This window comes from Geospiza fortis, unplaced genomic scaffold (assembly GCF_000277835.1).
Source record: "Geospiza fortis unplaced genomic scaffold, GeoFor_1.0 scaffold351, whole genome shotgun sequence".
Lineage (NCBI taxonomy): Eukaryota > Metazoa > Chordata > Aves > Passeriformes > Thraupidae > Geospiza > Geospiza fortis.
This window is the reverse complement of record NW_005054419.1, coordinates 244,056-264,784: the sequence shown is the minus strand read 5'-3', so window position 1 is coordinate 264,784 and position 20,729 is coordinate 244,056. Positions and strand designations below refer to the sequence as shown.

The following is a 20,729-nucleotide window of genomic DNA, read 5'->3' as shown; positions in this document are numbered from 1 at the left end:
ACCCGTGAATCCCAGTTTTACTTGCATCCCTGCCATAAACCAGGAGAGTATGAGGCATGCAGGAGAGGTCACCATTTAATCTGTTTTGTAGTTGCTTCACTGTTCCTAAAGTGTAAATGACTGCTGAGACAGACATTTAACAGGCCCAATACCATTGCTTGATAGCAAAGATGGGAAGGAGAGGCAGTGTACTCAAATTCTGGTCTTTTCATCAATAAATATTTAAGTATTCATTGAAAGTGGAAAAGATGTAAGGAAAAGAAATTGATTTCTCCCTCTCTTTCCCATGTCTGAGCTGATGTGAGTTCCCTTTACCAAATTGAGCATCGTTCTGTCTCTGAGGTAATTTGATTAGATTTAAGGTAGAGTTGCTCTTTAGTTTCTCTTCAGATCAAAATCGAGAATGCATTAGAGATGGAGAACCTTCCCTGGTGATCTCTTGGAAAACCTGAGCCATGAAAAATCTCCCTCTCTCTGGCAGATATCAAACCCAGATGTGCCATGGATGAGGAACCCTCTGTCTCAGCCAGATACTGAGCAAAAGGCACAAGGAAACTCAATTTTCCATATAACAGCTCATTAGAAACAACAAAACAATAAACATTTAACTCAAATCCAGCCTGGAAAATTGTCTCTCCAATTATCTCTGGAAAATTGGTGAGTTTAACTGCATGTCAAGCTACTGTGATATTCTTTGTTTATATTAAACAATAAACTATACCAGCCCTTTTTGACCCAGGAAAAACACAGATGTAAATTAATATATGCCCGACTCAAGATTAACATTTGCTACTGCCCAGAAAAACTGTTGATTAAAAGCCACCACTAAGTAGTTCACAGTAAATACAGTGGAAAATTATCCAAGACCAAAGGAGAAAATCAGAAACTATTGCTAGCAGTAGATGGCAGAGAAACATCAAAAAAAAAAGAAGCAAAACTGGCTATTAAAATATATTTTGTACTGATAAAATTAGTCTTAATGAACTATAAAATAAATAAGCCTTAATGAACTATAGCAGCCACTTGCAATTATTTCTGTACTAATAAGCTTGGAAAATACATTTGCCATACACTGGTCATTAACAAGATATTCTTTGAAATATGTAATTCAGTAAAGGAGAAGTTGTTAGAAATTAAAGGGATTCCAGGAAATTTTTGTGCCTATTACTCCACAGAAATATTTGAGTGTCAGAAGAGAAGATTTCCTAGGCCAGTGAATGCCTAAAGTTGTTCAACAAGCTGAAATTGAGGTTTTATAGCTCCTCTCTTGCATTACATTTCTTCTCTATTGTCTTTTCAATACTGTGCTCTGGAAAAAATGTAAATAAACATTGGTCATTGGGATCTGCCTTGTAAGAACATTTAATAGGAGTCCTTAATTGCATGTTGTAAACATAATACAAATGGCAGTTGTAAAACTGAGAACAATTTTGTTCCAAATTATCAACAAGAATGCCTCTTCATAGAGCAAACTCTTTCCAGGCACAGTACTATACATCAAAAAAAAAAAAAACAAACAAACAAAAAAGCCCCCAAAAACCCCAAAAAACCCAAACAATCCTGTAGGAATTGAAGCAGAGGAAATTCCATTTTTGGCTAAAGAAAGAAATTATTTTCATTGGATAGGATTTTATGAAAAAGCAGATGCATTGAAAATATTCTACAGACAATAGAGATTTTTTATTTTTTTTTCTTGAGAGGAGGCAGACAATGCAAAGGGATCAAATGATTGCTTTTTAATGAGTTACTGCTTGTCAGCTGAGAGGCAGCAATGGGATGTTATTCTTGGCAAGTTTTGATGACATGACATCAGCACTAATGCATTTCACCCTGCACTCTCAGCAGGCTGTGCGTGGACAGCCAGGCAGTTCAGGTAACCAGAGGTAATTCAATCAGCATCAGTAATTGCTAATTGAACTAATCTCCCTCCACCCCACCTCGCTCTGTTTCAGTGACAAGGAGCTTTGCCCACCTTCTGGGCTGGGAGGATGAGATCCAAGTGAGGTGCACAGCTGGAGATGTGGTGGCTCTTTGGACAAGACCCACAAATGCAGTGATTTCTTGTGACCTATTTGTGAGAAGAATTAAATTGTTTATGGACTGTGTAGCAACACTGTAATGTGAAAAAAAATTTCCCATTTCAGTGTTAAAATATGGATGTTGAGGAATTAAGAATCTATCAGAGCTCAAGCAACATCCATACCAAACTCAAAAGTAAAAAAGTAATTTCTACAGCAGTTTTTTAGGAAACAAAGACTGAAGTCAAAAGTCTCCTTTTCCAGATACACCTCAAAAGCCTATTTTGGGAGCTGAAGAACATTCTGTAAATGAGTGATCCTTGTGAAGCAGATTCCAACTCCTTGTAAAGCCTGATGAAGCTACAAGGAATATTTCAGAAAATTCACCGAGTAGGATGGAATTATAATTCTCTTTTTAAAGTTGGTTTGAAGAATCTCACAACAGAGAGATGATTGCAATTAGGAGGTTATGATCTACAAATTGAATATATGATATATTCATATGTCATATTCATCGATATATTACTAAAATGTGGACATTTGTAGTTCTACTTGAGAAGGGCTAACAAGGACATGGTCACCACTACATTAGAAAGAGCACAGTAAAGTGGGAGTTTAAGATTTTTTTACCTTATTTTTTTATGTTTATGTTTTTATAACTTTATATATTTTTTATTTCCTAAGAAGAAAAGGAGGCCACCAAAACAGCATTGAAGGAGCCCTAATTTCACTCTCTGTTTTAAAGGATAACTCCCAGATCATCATGGTGGCTTGGAAAGAGTCACATGGCTTCAAAGGAGAATTTAACAACTTGCAGCCCACCATGGGATAAGGCCATGTCCCCAAAAAAAAGGTTGACCAACACCAGGGCTGCAGAGGAAATGGCTGGGACAAAGGACAGCAATTCAAAGAGTACATTTAATTACTTGCAGAGATGTTCCTCTGACACTAAAACACTTTCCAACTTGTTGAACATCCTTGAGACAGCACTCGAATTTTGGAACTGAAGAAACAGGACAATCTTCCCATCTATCTCACTCTGAGAGACACAACACCAGACACACTGTCCCCTCCAACATCCTTCTTCACAAAGAGATAATCACAGATTTATTGCCTTTCTAAGAGTCCGCCCTGCTAGGACATGAGATTTTCCAGCTAAACTGACAAAATATTTATTCTTTAACAGACTTTTACCAAAGAAAACTTTCTGGGCTGATTTTCAGGTTTTCTTCCAGACAACACTGATCCAAAATTACCTTGCTTTGACACCACCACCAAGGATAACAGTCCGATAACACTTTCAATGAGCTTGGATAACAATAGGAATCAGGTCCTGTCACGTAGGGAATGTCTCTGATGAACTCTATGCTGCCCTATTCCCAAGAAAACATCTGAGACCCTGTGGTGGGTTGACCAGGAGATCACCAAGCTGCTCTGCCTCTCCCCTCCTCAGCAGGATTGCAGTGGTGTGGGTGGAAAAAAGAAGATGAAGCAAATAAACACATTTAGACAAGGTAAAGGAAGTTTAACAAGGCAGAAGTAAAAGCTGCACATGGAAGCAAAGGAAAATAGAAGATTTATTCTCTACTTCCCATCTACAGGCAATGTCCAGCCAGATGAGATAACTGGAATGATGATAAAACACTCAGAATTTGTGGGCTTTGTTGGATCAATAGAGGCTGGAACAGAACTGGCCACCCTGATCCCCCAAATATCAAGCTCTGCACCCACTGGCAGCAACATCACCCAGGTCCCCACCACACCCAGGACAAGAGGAATTGCTCTCCACGGAGGAATTCACTGCTTTAGCTTTCTCAGAAAGAACCACACACCTTCCCAAGCTGATTTCACTGCAAGTCCACTCACTCCACAGTCCATGGGCACCAGGATGAATGAGGAACTCCCTTGTGCTGATCTTTGCTCTTGTCCCTCACAACAGCACAAGCTCACTGCATTTTTGGGGCTCAATGAGACAGATAATTCCAGCATTGCCAACTGAAAAGATCAGCTGATAGTGCTGCAGTGATGTGAGAGCAGTTCCTGACTCTGTGTTGCTCCTATAAAGAGTTTAATCCTCCCTTCTCCTGGGGCTACTAATTTATGCCTCAGAGAGCCCTCCTGAGCCGTTAATCAGTGCAACTGCTCCCTGAGCTGAGCACCAGCTGCTCCCTCAGACATCACTGCTCCTGAGGAACTGACACTACCCATAGGGAAGAGCTCACTTGGCACTGACTCATTCAAGTATTTTAGACTTACACTCATAACAATCTTTTCCAAGTCAAAACTGAAATTTTAGTCATCTAAAGCCACACTTGGGCTGGTGTTGTCCACAATTCTAGCTGAAATATCAGCTTTTCACATGTTATTTCCTTAAACATCTGTAAATGGGACAGAAAGTGAGAGAACAACCATTGGTCTGAATCAGTGCATCCATTTTTGTGCTGTTTCACAGTTCAAACTGAAGGTGCTGAAAATCACCCTCTTCTGCCAGGTTCTTAGAGGTGTGTCAGGATGGTTTAGGTTTAAAAGAGTTACAAAGCATAAATAATTAATGTCTTCAGAGTGCTTTGGGAAGCTCAGATCACAGACTTGGCATCCATCAGAAGGGTCAGCATTGTGCATTCAGCGGGAGTATCCCATTTTCCTACTGATGGCAAAGAAACCTGAGAGGGGATGGAGAAAGCTGATGGCTGTTCCAAAGTCCTCCTGACTTTGGAATCAAATCAATGAACTCAAGTTAATTGAGCTTCAGGAACTGCACATCGACTCTCAAGCAAAAGTAATGTGATACATCCCCTCTTCACTCTCTCACAGAGTTAATGACCTGGCATTATGTGATACTTATAAAGGTCAAAGACCATAGGATGGGCAACAACCATAATCTGAAATACATTAAAACACAGTAACCTGATTGTGTGATGTCCCATCAAAACATTAATCTGTTTGAAAGTTTGTCTCAATAATAAAAACTCAGAGAAATTCTTAGAAGTGAATCTGCCTATTTCCTGGCACTTCTGCCTTCCTTGCCCTGATATTTTGAAGGATTTTTTTTTTTCACAAAGCAGACTCTTGTCTCTTAAAATTTCTTTTTCTACTAATAATAATTTCTTTCTTCTGCGCATTTTTGGCAGCACATTTTTATTGTGCTGTCAAGGAAATAATTTAGTGGAGAGAAGTGGAGACATGGCCAGTGGAATCAGGAAAGTCTTAAAGAATACAAATGTTAGCCTAATTTAAGAAATTGGGCCAAATCATAAACCAAGACTCAGTACCTATTATCCAGTGAAAATCCAGGTCTCGTTTTTCAGATCTTAAATTTGAAGCAAAAAGTTACTGCAGAATCAGGATGTACCTCAGCCTTCTTGTCAGAGCAACAATTGAGCAGGGATGCCAGGATCTGAGCAATTAATTATAGGCTAAAAGACAAGAACTGAAATGACAAGAATTGACACCTGACTCTAAATGTAGGAACTTTTTCAAAGTAATAGGATACAGGGGAAAAAAATATTACAGAGCTATTGATTCCTGATTGTGCTGCACAGCAAACACGGCAGCAGTGCCACAGCCAGGGCAGAGGGGTGAATTATTTTAGGATTTCAATGACAGCTGCCAAAAATATTATGACCCTTACAGAGCTTGAAAGATTGAAACAAGGTTGAAAACTCAGCCACTCACACATTAAGCCACATATAGATGTGTGGTGAAAATAGACACAGCAAGAAAAGCCCGGTGATAACAATTTAAAAAGCAAAAGCAATACCATGAAACAAAACTCTCTGTGCTTTGCCTTTATTTACAAAGTTCTTTAGGTTAAATTATTTCTCTGTTCAACACTGAGTAGGAACCGCTGTGCTTTAGCAGCCTGACATATCCAGGGAGAGATGAAATGGGCAAATGTCAGAATTTCTGCTGTGTGTGTCAGGAGAGGGTGCCCAGATTTGTGTCCTGCTTGGAAGGAACAACAGACCTGCACATGCCAAGTGCCACAAAGCCACTTGTCAGTCTCTCCCTCTCTGCCCCCCTGATCCTCGTGACCCCCACACTCAGGGTTGTGATGCTGTGACTGCATTTGTTGGTGGCAAGAGGAACAGCACGCAGGGACAGTGTCGTGCACGAGGCACTAAAATAATCCAGCCAACTGAAAAAGCAAAAAGGTCTGAAAGAAAAACAAACACCAAGAATGGGCTGTGTAAAATCAGCTGTCTGAACCTCATCCTCATTGATCAGGTTACATAAAACACTTAACCACATTAGAAACCCATAAATGAATTATGCGAGGAAAGCTGTAACTGTGAGGGAGGGGAAAATAATCCAAACTAAAACAATATTTTCTATTTTTCTATGATAATTCAATTTAAATTCAAAACAAGACAGTTGCATATTTGGGAAACACATACTTGGAGTTTGATTATTACATTTTACATGGACTACAGCCCAATTAAGGAGACACTGTCCAAGATGTTAAGTGAGATATTAGAAAGAAAATCTTTACAGTGAGAGTGATGAGGCCCTGGAATGAATTCCCAGAGACGCTGTGGCTGCCCCATCCCTGGAAGTGTTCAAGGCCAGGTTGGACAGGGCTTGGAGCAACCTGGGATAGGGGAAGGTGCCCCAGCCCACGACAGAAGTTTGGAACTGGATGATCTTTAAGGTGTCATCTAAAGTCAGACCATTCTATGATTCTAAGGATTTTATGTCTCTACATTCAAGATTACATGGAGACTGTAATCAGGGTGCAACTCCTCACTTAGGAGAGTTAATATTTTACAAGTTTAGGATGGTTCAAAATCCAAATGGTTAAATTATCAAAAAATGAATGAATCAATGCCCATTAAAGGTTTAATAACTTGTCTCCTGTATCAGGAGGGCTTTGAGATTCAAGGTGCTGAATGCTGGGAGAATCTGTTGAGTCACAGCCCACAGGATTTAAGGAATCTACATGGTAAAGTGTGTGTGCTCAGTCCAGTAACCTTTGTCTGACAGAAACGTGTCTTGGTAAGGGTGAAGGCAACTTCTGCTGCTTCTAAGAACAGGGCTCAGTCAAGTCATAACTGATTCTCTCATTCTTTGGCGAATTGGATTGAGATGATGAAGTTGTTATTGAAAACCATATTTTCCAGCTGTCACACACATACAGCATCTTCCTCAAAGTTTGTCACCTCCATTTTCCTATAAAGAAGGCTTAAAACTTAGGATTCCAACAGTCTTGATTGTCACTTTGGATAAGCGTGCACTCATGCAAATGAGTCAAAAGAAGGGCACAGAAGGTCTGCCTAGCTGAAATATTGACACTACCCAAAAAAGCTTCTTTCAGACTGCTCCTGCAATCCTGTCCTTTTGAATGGTCACTGATGTTGATGGAACAGCAAAAAAAGAGCAGCTGCAGTGTTGCTCCAAGATGCACACAATGTAACCCAAAAGTTCCTGGGCTATTTTCCTAAGGTGTCAGCAAACAAATGTACAGACACAAGTCCTCAGGAGTCTCTCTGCATTCACTGTAGACACTTTCCTCTCTCTCTCTGCCAGGCAAAACTGCCCCAAGGGAGCAGTGACACACTTATGGCAGGGCCCTGACAGGCAAAGCAGGGCTGGGAGCTCTCCTGAGCAGCTGCTCTCTCTCTGAGCCAGCAGCCAGTGATGGCACAACTGCCTGGGAAACTCACAGGCAAAACTGCTTTTCACTTTGCAAGACTCATCAAGTGATCTCCCCTCTGGAAGGAATGGGCTTGTCTGTCCAAGCCATGTCTGATTCGTGATGTGGGGAAAATAATGAGAAGAAAAAGTTGATTTGATACTGTTGATCAGTATCATTATACATATTATGTATTTGATACTGTTGTTCAGTATCATTATTGCAAAAGCAGAAACATCAAGTGATTAAAAAAAAAAACTTTATCTGCTAATGATCAAAACAATAACTAATAATCATAGATATTAATGGCATAATTTCTTTAATTCATTGAATAGTGACCTTCATATTTCTTCTCACCAGCCATGAAAGTTAAAGAAGCCTAACTTTAATATCCTGCAAATGGGATTTAAACCAATGGAATGGAGTGACTGGGGCTTTTTCTTCTGGCTCCTTACTGATCCAGCCTGCAACAAATATTTTGAGGAGATGTTAAGTGGAAGTTCTTGCCATTCTTTACCAAACGGCAAGAGCTTTGGATTCTTTTCTTCTGGCTCCTTACTGATCCAGCATGCAACAAACATTTTGAGGAGATGTTAAGTGGAAGTTGCCATTCTTTACCAAATGGCAAGAGCTTTGGATTTTATTTAGTGATACTCTGTGCCAACCAGAGTATTTAGTAATTAGTTCCCTCACCTGCTTTCCTCCCTTTATTTTGTCTGAAGTCATGCAGAGCTGTTAGACATTAAACCCCAGCTGTTCCTTATCTCCCTAAAGTGTGTAAGAGAGTTTATAGGAACCTGTTTCTTGAGGTAATCTTTATATACACTGATATTTTAAAAACCACAGATTTTTTAAAAATCTGTTTGCATTAAAATTCAGAATAGAATTTCATCTATCACTATGGACACAGAAACCCTGAAAACATCCTGGTTTAGAAGTCCTCAAAGCATACATATGAAATCTGCTGCACACTACTAGGGCTAAGCCAGACTTAGAACCATTTATAAAGATCAGAAATCATCATTGCTCCAGTATAATTCAATGCAGGTCCTGCCTCCAGTTCTACTGCTGCAGAGTAACTCTTGTTTTAGAAGCTCAATAATTAGTTTCACAACTGATGATGAAAAGTAGAGCATGATATTTTTCCTGGGGCTTTCATTAGTATCTCTAGGTTCACTTCCCTCAAGACATGGATCTCATAACAGGAGATTAATTTTAGTTTTCCAATGGAGTTTTATTGTAAGATTATTTTGTTCTCTAACTTTCTCCACTAAAGGGATTTTGATTAAAATGTGCCTAGACGTAGTCAACTGATGATAAGATTTGTAATTTCCAGTAGATAGGAATATTAACTATACTAAAAGAAATTGTGTTATATTACAGATTATCCTGATGGAACAAATTTCCAAACTGATGCAGGGTAAAAGCAGAGTGATACAATTAAAATTTATTGTAGTTGCTCTAGATTTAAATTACCAGGACAGATCCTTGTTTGCACCCATAAGCAGTGTCTCTTCTATAAAAATGGGATAAAACAATATATAGCAATTATAGATAGATATATATATAGATAGACAGATAGATATGCTGTAAGAACATCAATATCCAGTCAATTAAAGGTCCATTTCACCAATATCATCCTTGCTTCAGGGCTGGCCAAACACCTAAATAAAGATTCAAGTGTAGCAAAATATTTCTACCTATTTCTCCTAGCAATGATATAGGGCTTGTGATCATCCTCATCCAAACCGGTGAGATGGTTCTTGACATCCTTCAACCTTTTTTTCTTTTTTTTTTCTTTATTTGTACAATTCATTCTTGTAGCCAAATTTTGATGACCACAATGTCATGGCAGAAGAAGTGCCAAAGCTTAAGAAATGTGAAGAATCATCTTTCTATGATGGTTTTCAACCAGCTCCTTTTATTTCTCAGTGGAAAGAAGGCACTTTGGAAACCTCATTCTCATGTGGAAGGAGAGCATTTTCAACTGAACCTTGCTAAACAAAAGAATTAACAAAGTCTCTCAATCCTTTGGCTTTCCCAAGGATAGTTTCACAGGAGAGTTGGTGTCTGCAGAAAAAGTCCCATTGCTGCTTTTGGGTTCTGACTTTACCATGATGCCTCAGGCTTTAGCTTTTATGTTTTTCAGATTCTGTGCTGCTTTAGTGTGTATTTCTGAGCTTCGTATTAGGGGATGGTGAGCTCTCTTCACAGAGAAGGGAGACAAAACAATTCCTTCTCTAGATGGGGACCAAGGATAACCGATCCAAATCTCAGCCTCAAGAGCACAAACAACGTGGACTGAAGAGAGAAAAACAAGAAGGATGGGATTTCGTGGGCTAAAACTATAACTGGACAATTAACTCCAATATGCAAATGGACCAGAACTTATAAAAGTGTGAGACCCCATGACTGGTCATCCGTTTTGTGACCATTTTGGTTCATCTTGGGTGTAGCCCTGGCTGGGTTCTCGTGCTGCCCAAGGTGTATCCATTGAGGCCTTCTAATAAATCTCAATTTTATTCTTTAATTCTGTCCAGCCTCTATTCTAGGTCACAGCCCCCCTTTGTAAATCTGATATCTCTCCTTGAACAATGGCCTGGCAACCTTCTAAAGAAGGAGAAACCCAGACATGCTTTGCATCAGAGAGAGAATATCACAAATAACTGATGAGTCATTCTCCCAGGGCAATGAAGGAAAAGAAAGTAAAATAATTTTTTTGTGTGTCTTATACTCTACATTAAAAGCACATTTTGTATTACAAAGTACATTTTGTATTACATTGTAAACATGCTATAGGGGAAACTTCACTAATAGGATGAAGTTGCTTTGATATCTCACCTATACTCCTAAGGCTACAGGCCAATCCTCCTACTAGAGACCAAAATTCTTTCAAGGTGTAGATCCAGAGCAAAGATAACCAAAAATTCATTTTTATTTTTCACTCCTACTGAAATCTCCAGTTGTTTGTCTTCCTGCTCCTCAGGAGGGCCTCTGGAACATCTCAGAAGATAAAAGCACTTGGGAACACCTCTGGGCTTGGATTGTCCCTGACCCTGCTCCAGCCTGCAGTCTTTAAAACTGCTTCTGCATCTCTAACTCCTAATCCTAATAATTAGGATCCATTAGTTAAAATTGCTATGAGATTCCTGTTAAATCAAACACGGCAAAAACAGCAGAGGAAGGGGTCATATGTTGTTTTGTTGGAATAACACCTTGGCTTAATTTTAAGGATCCATTAAGAATACCTCTAATACCCTTTAAAAGAAAATATTTTAGTATGCCAGACCTGATTCTGCAGGTGAAGATTTTTTTTTTCTTACCATGATCAGCTTCCTAAACTGTCTTTCAGGCACTTTACAGAGTATAATAAAAGACTTGGCCCAAGGGTTTTACCTGTGGGAAGCTCAGCCAGGTCAGCGCTTGACGGAGACCGCGATGATGATGACAACGAGCAGCAGAACAGCCAAGGCGATGGACAGAAGGCAGCACTTCATCTTCCTGGCTCGTAGCTGAGGGGAGAAAGACAAGGAAATTAATTCATGGAGATTAAATCCACTAAGAAATGTTATTTTTCCATTGAAAGAATGGTTTGGAACAAGCTGAAACAACACAGAGAATTCCTTTATTTTTTCTGGACTGATTTATCCTTCTGGATAATCCAGGTTTCTCCTCCTGGATACAATCCCCTTTTCTACAGTACATTCTTCCTGCTTAAATCACTGTGTCACATCAAATTTCCAGGCTCTGCTTGGAGGGCTGAACTTGGGTAAAGCCACTCAGTTTAGTTTTGGTCTGGGGGTGTTGGAGCTGCATCTGGCTGCCAGGTATAGGAATGTGCCCCCTGTTGACGGAGTGACAAAACTTTCCTTTGTCCCCTTAAAAAGGAAATAAGCCCAGAAGTTTCTCTCCTCAATTAGGTGAAAAGACATCTCATAGGACCTGGGGGACTTCACCTCAAACTTAAGGATAGCCAATTGGACAGAAGCCAAAAAGTCCCACCTGAGCAATTTACTGGAAAAAGACGAGAACAAAGAAACAAATTGCTTTTGTGAGGTGTTTTACCAGGGGCAGGAGGGCCTCTTGCACCTGGCTCGGTTTTTCTCTGTAAAGAGTTTAGTTATTTTGCCTTTTATTAAAACCTTTTTGTTTCCAACACTACCACAGAAGCCACCCAGCTGATTTTATGCCTTCTAAGGTAGCTGAGCTATCTTGGGTGTGAAATAGATCTCCAAGAGCTCATGAGACCTGGCTCAAGGAGACTCATGTTTCAGCCAGGAGAAAACTGTCCCCTGTAAGAGAAAAAGTTCCCTCTCCACTCTGCTGTACAACAAAACTGAGACAAGCACTGACATGGGCTGTTCACAGGGCAGGCAAACGTACTTCCAGTGCTAACCACCCTGACCTCATTCACTTTCAGATATGGTAAAAGAGATTCTAAGGAGTTTTAATTTTGATGTCTGTTTCTACTTCAACCCATCAATCTTCCTAGTGACCTCTGTGGATGAGATGTTGTTTCTTCCTATTTAAAATCTTTGCAGATAATTCAATTCCCTTGTCTCCTTTTTAGATGGATTGGAGGAAGGGTAAGGAGTCCTGTTATCCAATACACACAAAAAAAAGTAACCTCTGCGGAATCCTTAACTTGGACATTTTCCTTGAGACCAGATCAACCAGTCCTCCAGCCACCAGAGTTGATAACATCTTCTTGATATGACAAACCAGTTGCTTTATTCCAGAGTCCTTTACCTTCCTTACAACTGAAGCAACACTCTCACAGGAGAGATGATGTTAATGCTACTGCTCTTATCCACTTTTCCTTCCTTTCCCTAGCTGCTGCAATCAGGTCTCCCAGTCTGCCTTGGATCCTTCTCTAACTGCTTTACATCACTCTGCACTGCATTTCCCACAGGGCCATTGCTCCCCAGCTGCTCTGTTCTGTTCTGGGGATGTTTTGGTCTCCGACACTGCAGAGGAGACTCATCTCTCCCATTGGTGCTCCAAATCCTGTCCTTCATTCCCTCTCAGTGCCCAAACAAGCTGGAGAAGCACTTCCAGCAGGGAACAGTGATGCATGACCTGTTCTCTCTTTCAGAATCAACCACCAATCAAACTGTGGTTTTATAGAAGTGTGGATTTGCAGATTACTATTTTTTGCACCTTAAAATGCTGCACTGTCCTGCCTCCCTAGCAGATAATCAGTGAATCATAGTGGCTCTCCATCAGCGTTTCATACACTCAAATAGGTAGGTTTTCTTTGATTTGGATGCAAAAAAAAAAAAAAGAAAAAAGTTTTAAATATACCATTCCATGTGCATTTGTCAAGAGGGATCTTCTTGTCAGGCTAGGAGGAAGTATGAGAGGGGACACAATTCCACTTCCCAAAAACCCCTACTTTGGAGCACAGATTTTTTCATGCCTTTCCATCAGTTTACTGTGACTGTGGGGGAGAATATGAGTGGGCAAAGGCCCACAGAAATTATTGTGATGGAGGTGAGGCCCTGGCAGAGGTTGTCCAGAGAAGCTGTGGATGCCCCATCCCTGGATGTGCTCAAGGCCAGGTTGGATGGGGCTTGGAGCAACCTGAGATAGTGTAAGGCGTCCCTGCCCATGGCAGGGGATAGAATGAGATGATTTTTAAGGTCTCTTCCAACCTAAAACATTCTGTGATTCTCTGATTTTCTTTAACTTTTTTTTATTTTTCACACACAAAAGGAGGTTTCTTCATAGCAGATCCTCACCTAACACTTCAATTTCTTCAGAAGAAACTGCAATGCATCCTGAAAGCTCAGCCCATGAGACAACAGACTTGATAGTGCTTCCCCTTTAATTTTAACCTTCATTAATTCCAAATCAAAGCAGGAAACCTCTGCTTCTAACTGCAGACTTTCAAAGGCACTTGGGTGTCCTTGTCCACTTCTAAAGTCAGAGCCTGTGTTTGGTCAGCAGAGGATGCTAATGGGTCATTTAGCTTCAAGCAGAATTCTCAAATAGTCCATTAAGAGCCTCAAAATTATCACTTCATATGGCTTTTCCATCATTCCCTTTGCAATAAGATTCTCTTCTTTTCCTCTTTTCCAGCATTAAAAAGTCCAAGTCGCTCTTATTTTGGATTTGCACAGTCTCTTTTCCCTTCCCTTTTTCCTTGCTTTTAACCAACTAAAGCATAAACAGCTGAGACTGATCAGAGGAGAGGAGAGCTGCAGCCCAGTCTGAATCCTGGGATTTGGTTCACATTTTATGATCTTGTCCTGGCTGGCAAGTCAGGGCAATGATTCCTGCTCTTTAAAATATCTCCTAGCATATTTAGCATAACTGTCCTGCACAGCCATAAAACCCATGGCAGGATTCTCCTGTCTATTCCTAGTTTCGGTTTGTTTTTGTTTTTGTTTTGGTTTTTTTTCTTATTTTACATTTCAATAAAGAAAATGTTGAATTCTTTGAGTTGCTTTAGTCTCCAGCCATAAATCTGCACATGCTGGTGGAGCAGAAGCAGCTTCTGATCCCCTCCTGGACACACCACCTTTCCTACAGATCCTGAGGAAGAGTGGCAGGACACCAGCACCCCAGGGTTTTGTTATTTAGAAAAATACTGAAATATGAGCAAAAGCAGCATGTCCCCTCACTGGACAAGTGTACACCCTGGTTCAGAAAGAGACTTTAAAGAATCCCTTCAATGAGACTTGGCATGAAGATTGGATTTGATGACTTTGGAGGTCTTTTCCAACCTTAATATTCTATGATTTTATGATACCCCGTGGAGCTCACCAAGCCTGTCCTGTGGAGAGCGCCAGCCTGAATTTCTGTGAGCTCTTGGGACCCCTTTCCTGCCTTTATCAGAGGAGAAAGATGCAAACACAGAATGTGTTTAACAGATTCTCTTCCCCAGACAGGATCTGTAGACTCTGGTATGGGTACAGTCACTTAAATATTACATAAATACACACTAATAAGCAACATAAATAATAATATTACACCTAACTAACTCTGCTATCATCCCTAGTTTAGGTTAACAGAGTCTGATAGCCAAACTGAAATTACAAATGGTGTCTTAATGCCCCACTGCCATTCTTGAGGGGCATTGAGAGACAAAAATAAACACATCTCTTTTAATGAGTTTTTCAAAGAGTTTTTTTAAAAACCTTGAGGTAACATTGCACACGGGAAGCACAGCAACCTCAGAAATGTAAGCACTGAACAGTGAGGAAGTTCCAGAGTTTGTGTTTTCCGTGTGTACTTATACAGGGAACAATCTTTGCCTCTCTCTAAAGTGGGATTTCTGCCTCATTCAGTAAGGGAATAATTATTATGCTGCGTACATCATACATGTTTAGAAATTTTACTGATCTACTCAGGTTTTCTTAGGACATCTATCTAAAGTCATGTTCACATGAGACCACGCAAAGCTCTCACTTAATGTAAAGATCCTGATTTTTTCAAGGGGTTTCCATGACAGCAGAATCATATAATTAATGCTTTCCATCCCAAACATCAATGCAATGATTGGGTTATATCCATTTTAAGGGGAAGAAGTAGAGACACATTTCTTGGGTGAAAGTACAGCTGATCTCAAGAGAGTTCCAGTTTTCCCAAGGAATTAAAAAAAACGAATAAAAAGCAAATGTGATTCATGATGCCACCCCTTGCATCAAAGTTAATCTACACTTACATGGAAATGGAAAACTGTTTCCAAACCTGTCACAGGATTTCTCACCAGGACAAGTTCCTTACTGCCCGAGACAGACACTACGAGGTTTCTGCCATAATTTTAGTAGTCTCGGAATAACAAAACCACAGCCACAGAAAAGTTGAGAAAAAATTAAAAATAAAAAACAAAATGAAACAACCCCAAAGAAGCCAAACCCGCTGTAAAATGAATCATTTATGTTACAGCATAATTCTTCAGGGAGCTTTGCATTTTTGCAGCATTTCCCATGAATACGACTAAACCACAGTGGATTTCACTCATCTTTTCCCAGCTATCTCTCCTCTCAGCTGCTGAGGCTCCTTCTCTCACACTCTGCATTATTCCTATTCCTGATCTTCCTTGACTTTCCTGGAAGCTCTGAGGCAACGTGACCTCCTCTCAATTCCTGCAACTACACCCCTGATTACTAACAGGAGCAATTTTAAGGCCATTTTACCCAGAATCTTCCACCTGCCCTTGGAGTTAGATATTTGCAGACAAGACATACCCAAGATCATTGGCACAGCAGATGGATCAACAGCTGAAGGGCATTTTTGGTACAAACTAAACTTGGATGGTCTTCACCTCAACTTCACAAAGTATCCAGAAAACCTGAGGGAATAACTGTTTTGCTGTTTGTTTGTTTTTTTTTTTTTTTTTCCCAGAGACCTGGAGGTTTTGCCAAACACTCCTGGAGGTCACAAAAATCTATGGCTGCTTTCCCCAGATTTTTTCCTGTTAAATTGTAAACCTCTGTCTACATACAGGAGCTTCTGGAATTTAACAAAACCTCCCAAAAACCATATTTCTCCCAGGGAAATGTATCCTGGAACTCCACTTTGGACAGCACTGACTCCCTTTAACTATCTCTTAAAATGAATATTTAAATAGAGATAGAGAAATCAACGCAACAAACAATTTCAGGCTGAATTTGGGAAAAGTTCAAAGCTACAAGATTATCTTCTGCTGGAAAATGTATGAGAAATAATTATAAGCCCACTATCTGATTTCATTTTAATTATCTTAGCTTATTCTAAACCTTGAATGCTATGCTGCAGCACTGCTCTGGTTTTATAGCTCTGTCCCAACCTGTTGTAAGTCCATTTCCCTTAACACCTAGGATTTGTTGATTAAATTGGAGCTAATCTATTTTCATTGTACACATTTTCCCAAGATGAAAAGAATGCAACATGGGACCAAAAAAATTCTAATCCTGTAGCAAGATGTAATGGCTTTTTACAGTTATTTTTTCTGGGCTCTCAGGGTTTTTTAGCAAAATAAGTAAAGATATATTTTAATCCTGACAGAGGCTCTTTAAACACACATGTGAAATAGGAGTGAAAAGCAGGGAAGGAATGAGCAAGGCTATTTAGGGACACAGCTGAGAAGCACTTTATATTGACAGGCAAACTGGATGTGACTGAGCCTGGAAGAAACCTTTCCTTCATCGTTTCAGAAAATTAAGCTGCAAGTCATATTTTACAGCCTAGAAGATATTTATTTCTTGGGGGCGAAATGTTGAAAAATATTTTAATTATGTCACAACAGATAGCTAAGTAATTAAAACCCATTAAAGCCCATTATGGCCCTGGGCCCAGAAAAGTAAGTTTCATCTTGGAAATTCCTAAGCAAACATGTTTACAAGGAGGAGAAAAATGTTTTCTTGCTAAGCATTCAAAAACTAGCTGAGGCCAAGCATAAATAATAGAAGAGGCTAAAGGAAACTGTTTTTCCTGTATTTATATTGAATGGAGAGAAACAAAAAATAAAAAAGCACTTAATTCACATATAGAAAAGCAGCATTGAGCTTCTCCACCCTTGGTGGATTGATTACATTATGGAATGTAAGGCAGGGAGGAGTAAGGCAGTTATGGATTGTAAGGCAGGAGTTGAGATTTCTCAACTGCCTCCACAAAGGAGGTGAAAATCCCTAGAAACGGGAATTTTAGTTCAGGCAGGGATTTGTACTAGAGCAGCTTCTCTATTCTGGGAACATCAGAGCATGTGACACCACTTCAGAGCAGAGTCACACCCTACAGCTCCATGGCTGGGGAGTTTTCTAGGTCTTCTGCAGGACAAAATTGGGCAGGTTGCTTTCATTAGAAATTAATTAAATTAATCTCTCCGGTATCCCATCTTTGTTCCACCACTCCCAGGTCTCAGCCCTGGCACTGGGATAAGGATGAAGGCAGTAACCAAAGAGCTTTGCCCTAAAGGGTTAACCTGAGACCACCTGACTCTGTCTCTCCCTCCTGCAATGTTAAATAATAGAAACATGCATAGAAAAATGGGATTGTTGAGGCCGGAAAGGACCTCTAAGATCACCAAGTCCAACCCTCAACCCAGCAAGCACCATTTAACCCTGTCCTCGAGTTTCATATCCACAGGTTTTTAAACAGTTCCCTGGGCAGCCTCTTCCAATGCTTCCAAAGCTTAGGAGTGAGCACTAAGAACAGGTCTGGAAATACCCTGATCTTTTCAGCTTGGTTGTTAGGGCCAGAATCTGTCTCCTAGTGAAAAAGGATCAGTTTTCCATTATCATTTCTCAGGTTATTATGGTCAGCAAGCAAAAATCCACCCATGTACTCAATGCCAATAGACTCAATAAGACCATCCATTTTACTTACAGAAATGCTTACCCATGTTTCAAACACAAGTTTAAAATAAAGAACAATTCATGAAGCATTTTTGAACAGAGCCAGGAGTGCAAGAACTTCTGAAAGTACAATTCCACTATTGGAGCAAAGAAACCATTGCAGACTAATCTGCTCTGGAAATTTATTTCCTGCAAACCCATTCAGCAGATAAAAAACAAAAATTATTAAATTTAGCAACCACACAATAACAGCCTCCAGTTATCAGGTCAGGTCCTTTTAAGGGCCTCTGTTGGGCAATGAAAACCCACCCTGATTAATTTTCAAGTGCTGCTTCCTTTATTGTAAGATTAACAAATCTGTTTGACATAAAATGGTTCATTTTATATGCAAATCTCTGTAGAGAGTTTTGTGACATTTAAGAGGTTCATACAATTTTGTTCACCCTGACCTCAGAGGTCATTTGGAATTTCATGAAAGCATTTGTCTATGCTCTTAATATGCATTTTGAAAGCTAATTTGAGGTCTGCTGGATTGAGAGCCCAGGTTCTTAATTACGTTTGGACGTGTTTATACAGAGCTGATATTATAAATCTGAAACTGCTGTCATTCCAGTGGACAATAGCAAAAGCTCTGCTGAAGGCTGGAGAGGGAGAGGAAAAGAAAATATTGGAGCTACACAGTGGAAAGTCAGACCTTGTAGACGTGTGGTTACCTCCAAGAATTATGTAAACATACAGAAGGGAAAAATCCCCTTACAAGGGCATCAGCATTATTATTATTATTGTTATTATTATTATTGATTATTATTATTATTTTCATATTCCATTTGCATTGATAAGCTCCCTTACCTAAGCCATACACAATCAGCTCTGATAAGAGAGTAAACACTCTGTGTTATTGCAGTGCAAAGGAGGAACATGACCTTTAACGTGTGTACAAATTAAAATGCACTGACCAAATTTGGTGACCTTTATGGTATGGCTTCCTTATAGAGCTACAATGAATTTGCTATCAAATATCAGTGCTTCTGCAGGCAGACTAGAAAAGGCCAGGAATATTATTAAGCACTTACCGTGTTTTTAAATGAGAACAAAGTAGACAAGTTACATATGAATAAAACCCACAAGATACGAGAGCAACACAGAAAGGCCAGCCCACAGCAGAAAGGAAATAGATCACTTGGCTTTGACATATTGTTTTTGGGCCTTCACTTGCATGTCATTTGGACTGATTTCTTTATGATGTGTCTTTGTATTTGCTGCTTCCCACTAATTCTGTGCTGTTTTCCCATTCCCCATAAGTCTCTTCATGATCCCCTCCTCATTAATTAATTTTCTTTGCATACATCTCTGGAATTGTTCAAGGACAGGTTGGATGGGGCCCTCATCAACTTGGTCTAGTGGAAAGTGTGCCTGCCCATGGCTGAGGGGATGAACTGGAAGATATTTAAGGTCCTTCCAACCCAAATTATTCCATGATTCCACATGTTTCTATGATATAACCCAGGTGAAGCCAAGTGCCATGTACAGGTATGATTCCTCAGCATAGCCTACTGCAAAACTGTATTTTCTCCCACTTATTTAGCCAGGGACAACCACCCAGGATTGGATTTTCCATGCCTGGAACCTACGCCAAGCTATTTCTTTTAAATGAAAATATGCCAGGCAAATCAAAGGAGAAAACTATTAAAAAAATTTCCAAGTATTCCATCCCGAAGAAGATAATGAAAATATTTACTCTAGTCTCTCCCTGCTTTGAGGAAAAATCACAGAATCATTGAGGTTGGAGAAAACCTCCAGGACCAACAAGGACAACCTTTGGCCGATCACCACCTTGCCCACTAAACCATAAGGAGAAGTCCCTCATCTGCTTGTTTTTTGAACATTTACAGGGATGTTGAGTCCACCCTGTCCCTAGGCAGGGTTCCAAAGCTTGACCACTCTTTCAGTGAATAAATTTTCCCCGACATCCAACCTGAACCTCCCCTGGTGCAACTTGAAACCATTTTCCCTTGTCCCGTGTAAGGAAGATTAGGGAGAAAGGGGATTTTCCTTTTGATGAGGGTCCTCATTTTAGTGTTTCTGGGAAATTTGGCTCAGTTTAGGAAAGATATGACTTCTCTCAAACCCTTGTTCATGTACACTCTTGACTAGTTCAAAATTTGAGATAATTTTCACCATCTGTCGCATCTATCAGGATGAGGATGGCAGCACAGTGCTTTCTGTGCTGGCTTGCCTAAAAGCTGACAGGGGCTGTTGTTGAGCCTGCACACACAGATTTAATTGCTGCATTTTCTACCTTCTGAATGCTTGAATTAGCAATCTTAATATTCTCCTAATACACTTGTTTTTCTAATGGCAGAGACATCATTTGTAATAACACATGATAATGGCTTACATTTCTAGCACGCCTTTCAAGGCAGCAAACCTCCAACGTGATTTACAAATTCACTATAAAGAGGATTATCTTTTTACCAGCTCTGGAATGAAGCCACCTACCTCTGGCAGCTGTTTGAGTTCCACACAGCAGATTCAGCCAGCAATTTAAAGCAGGTAATGACTGGTGTGTGCACCTGAAACACCAGAGACTGCATTTCCCAAATCAGAATTCACCCAGAGTAGCAAAACAAACACTTTATACTTTTGTAGAAACCACCCTGAGATGGTTAAAAGCCCCACACAGGCAGATCCAGAGAGAACTCAACTCCCCCAACAATTCAAACCCAGAAACACTGCAAGGGAGCAGAGCCGAGAGAGAATGAATTGACCACATTAAAGCTGTGCAGTGCTTGAAGA

General features: G+C 40.0%; 1 protein-coding gene across 1 annotated transcript in view; it reads right to left on the bottom strand.

The window, feature by feature from the left end:
* Positions 1–20,729, bottom strand: part of TSNARE1 (t-SNARE domain containing 1) — a gene marked incomplete at its 5' end in the record, with an annotated part of 305,337 nt that overhangs the window by 48,785 nt on the left and 235,823 nt on the right. The window contains one exon of the mRNA XM_005426622.2: positions 11,047–11,162. Coding sequence (XP_005426679.2) covers positions 11,067–11,162 — 96 coding nt within the window. The remainder of the gene's footprint in view (positions 1–11,046; positions 11,163–20,729) is intronic.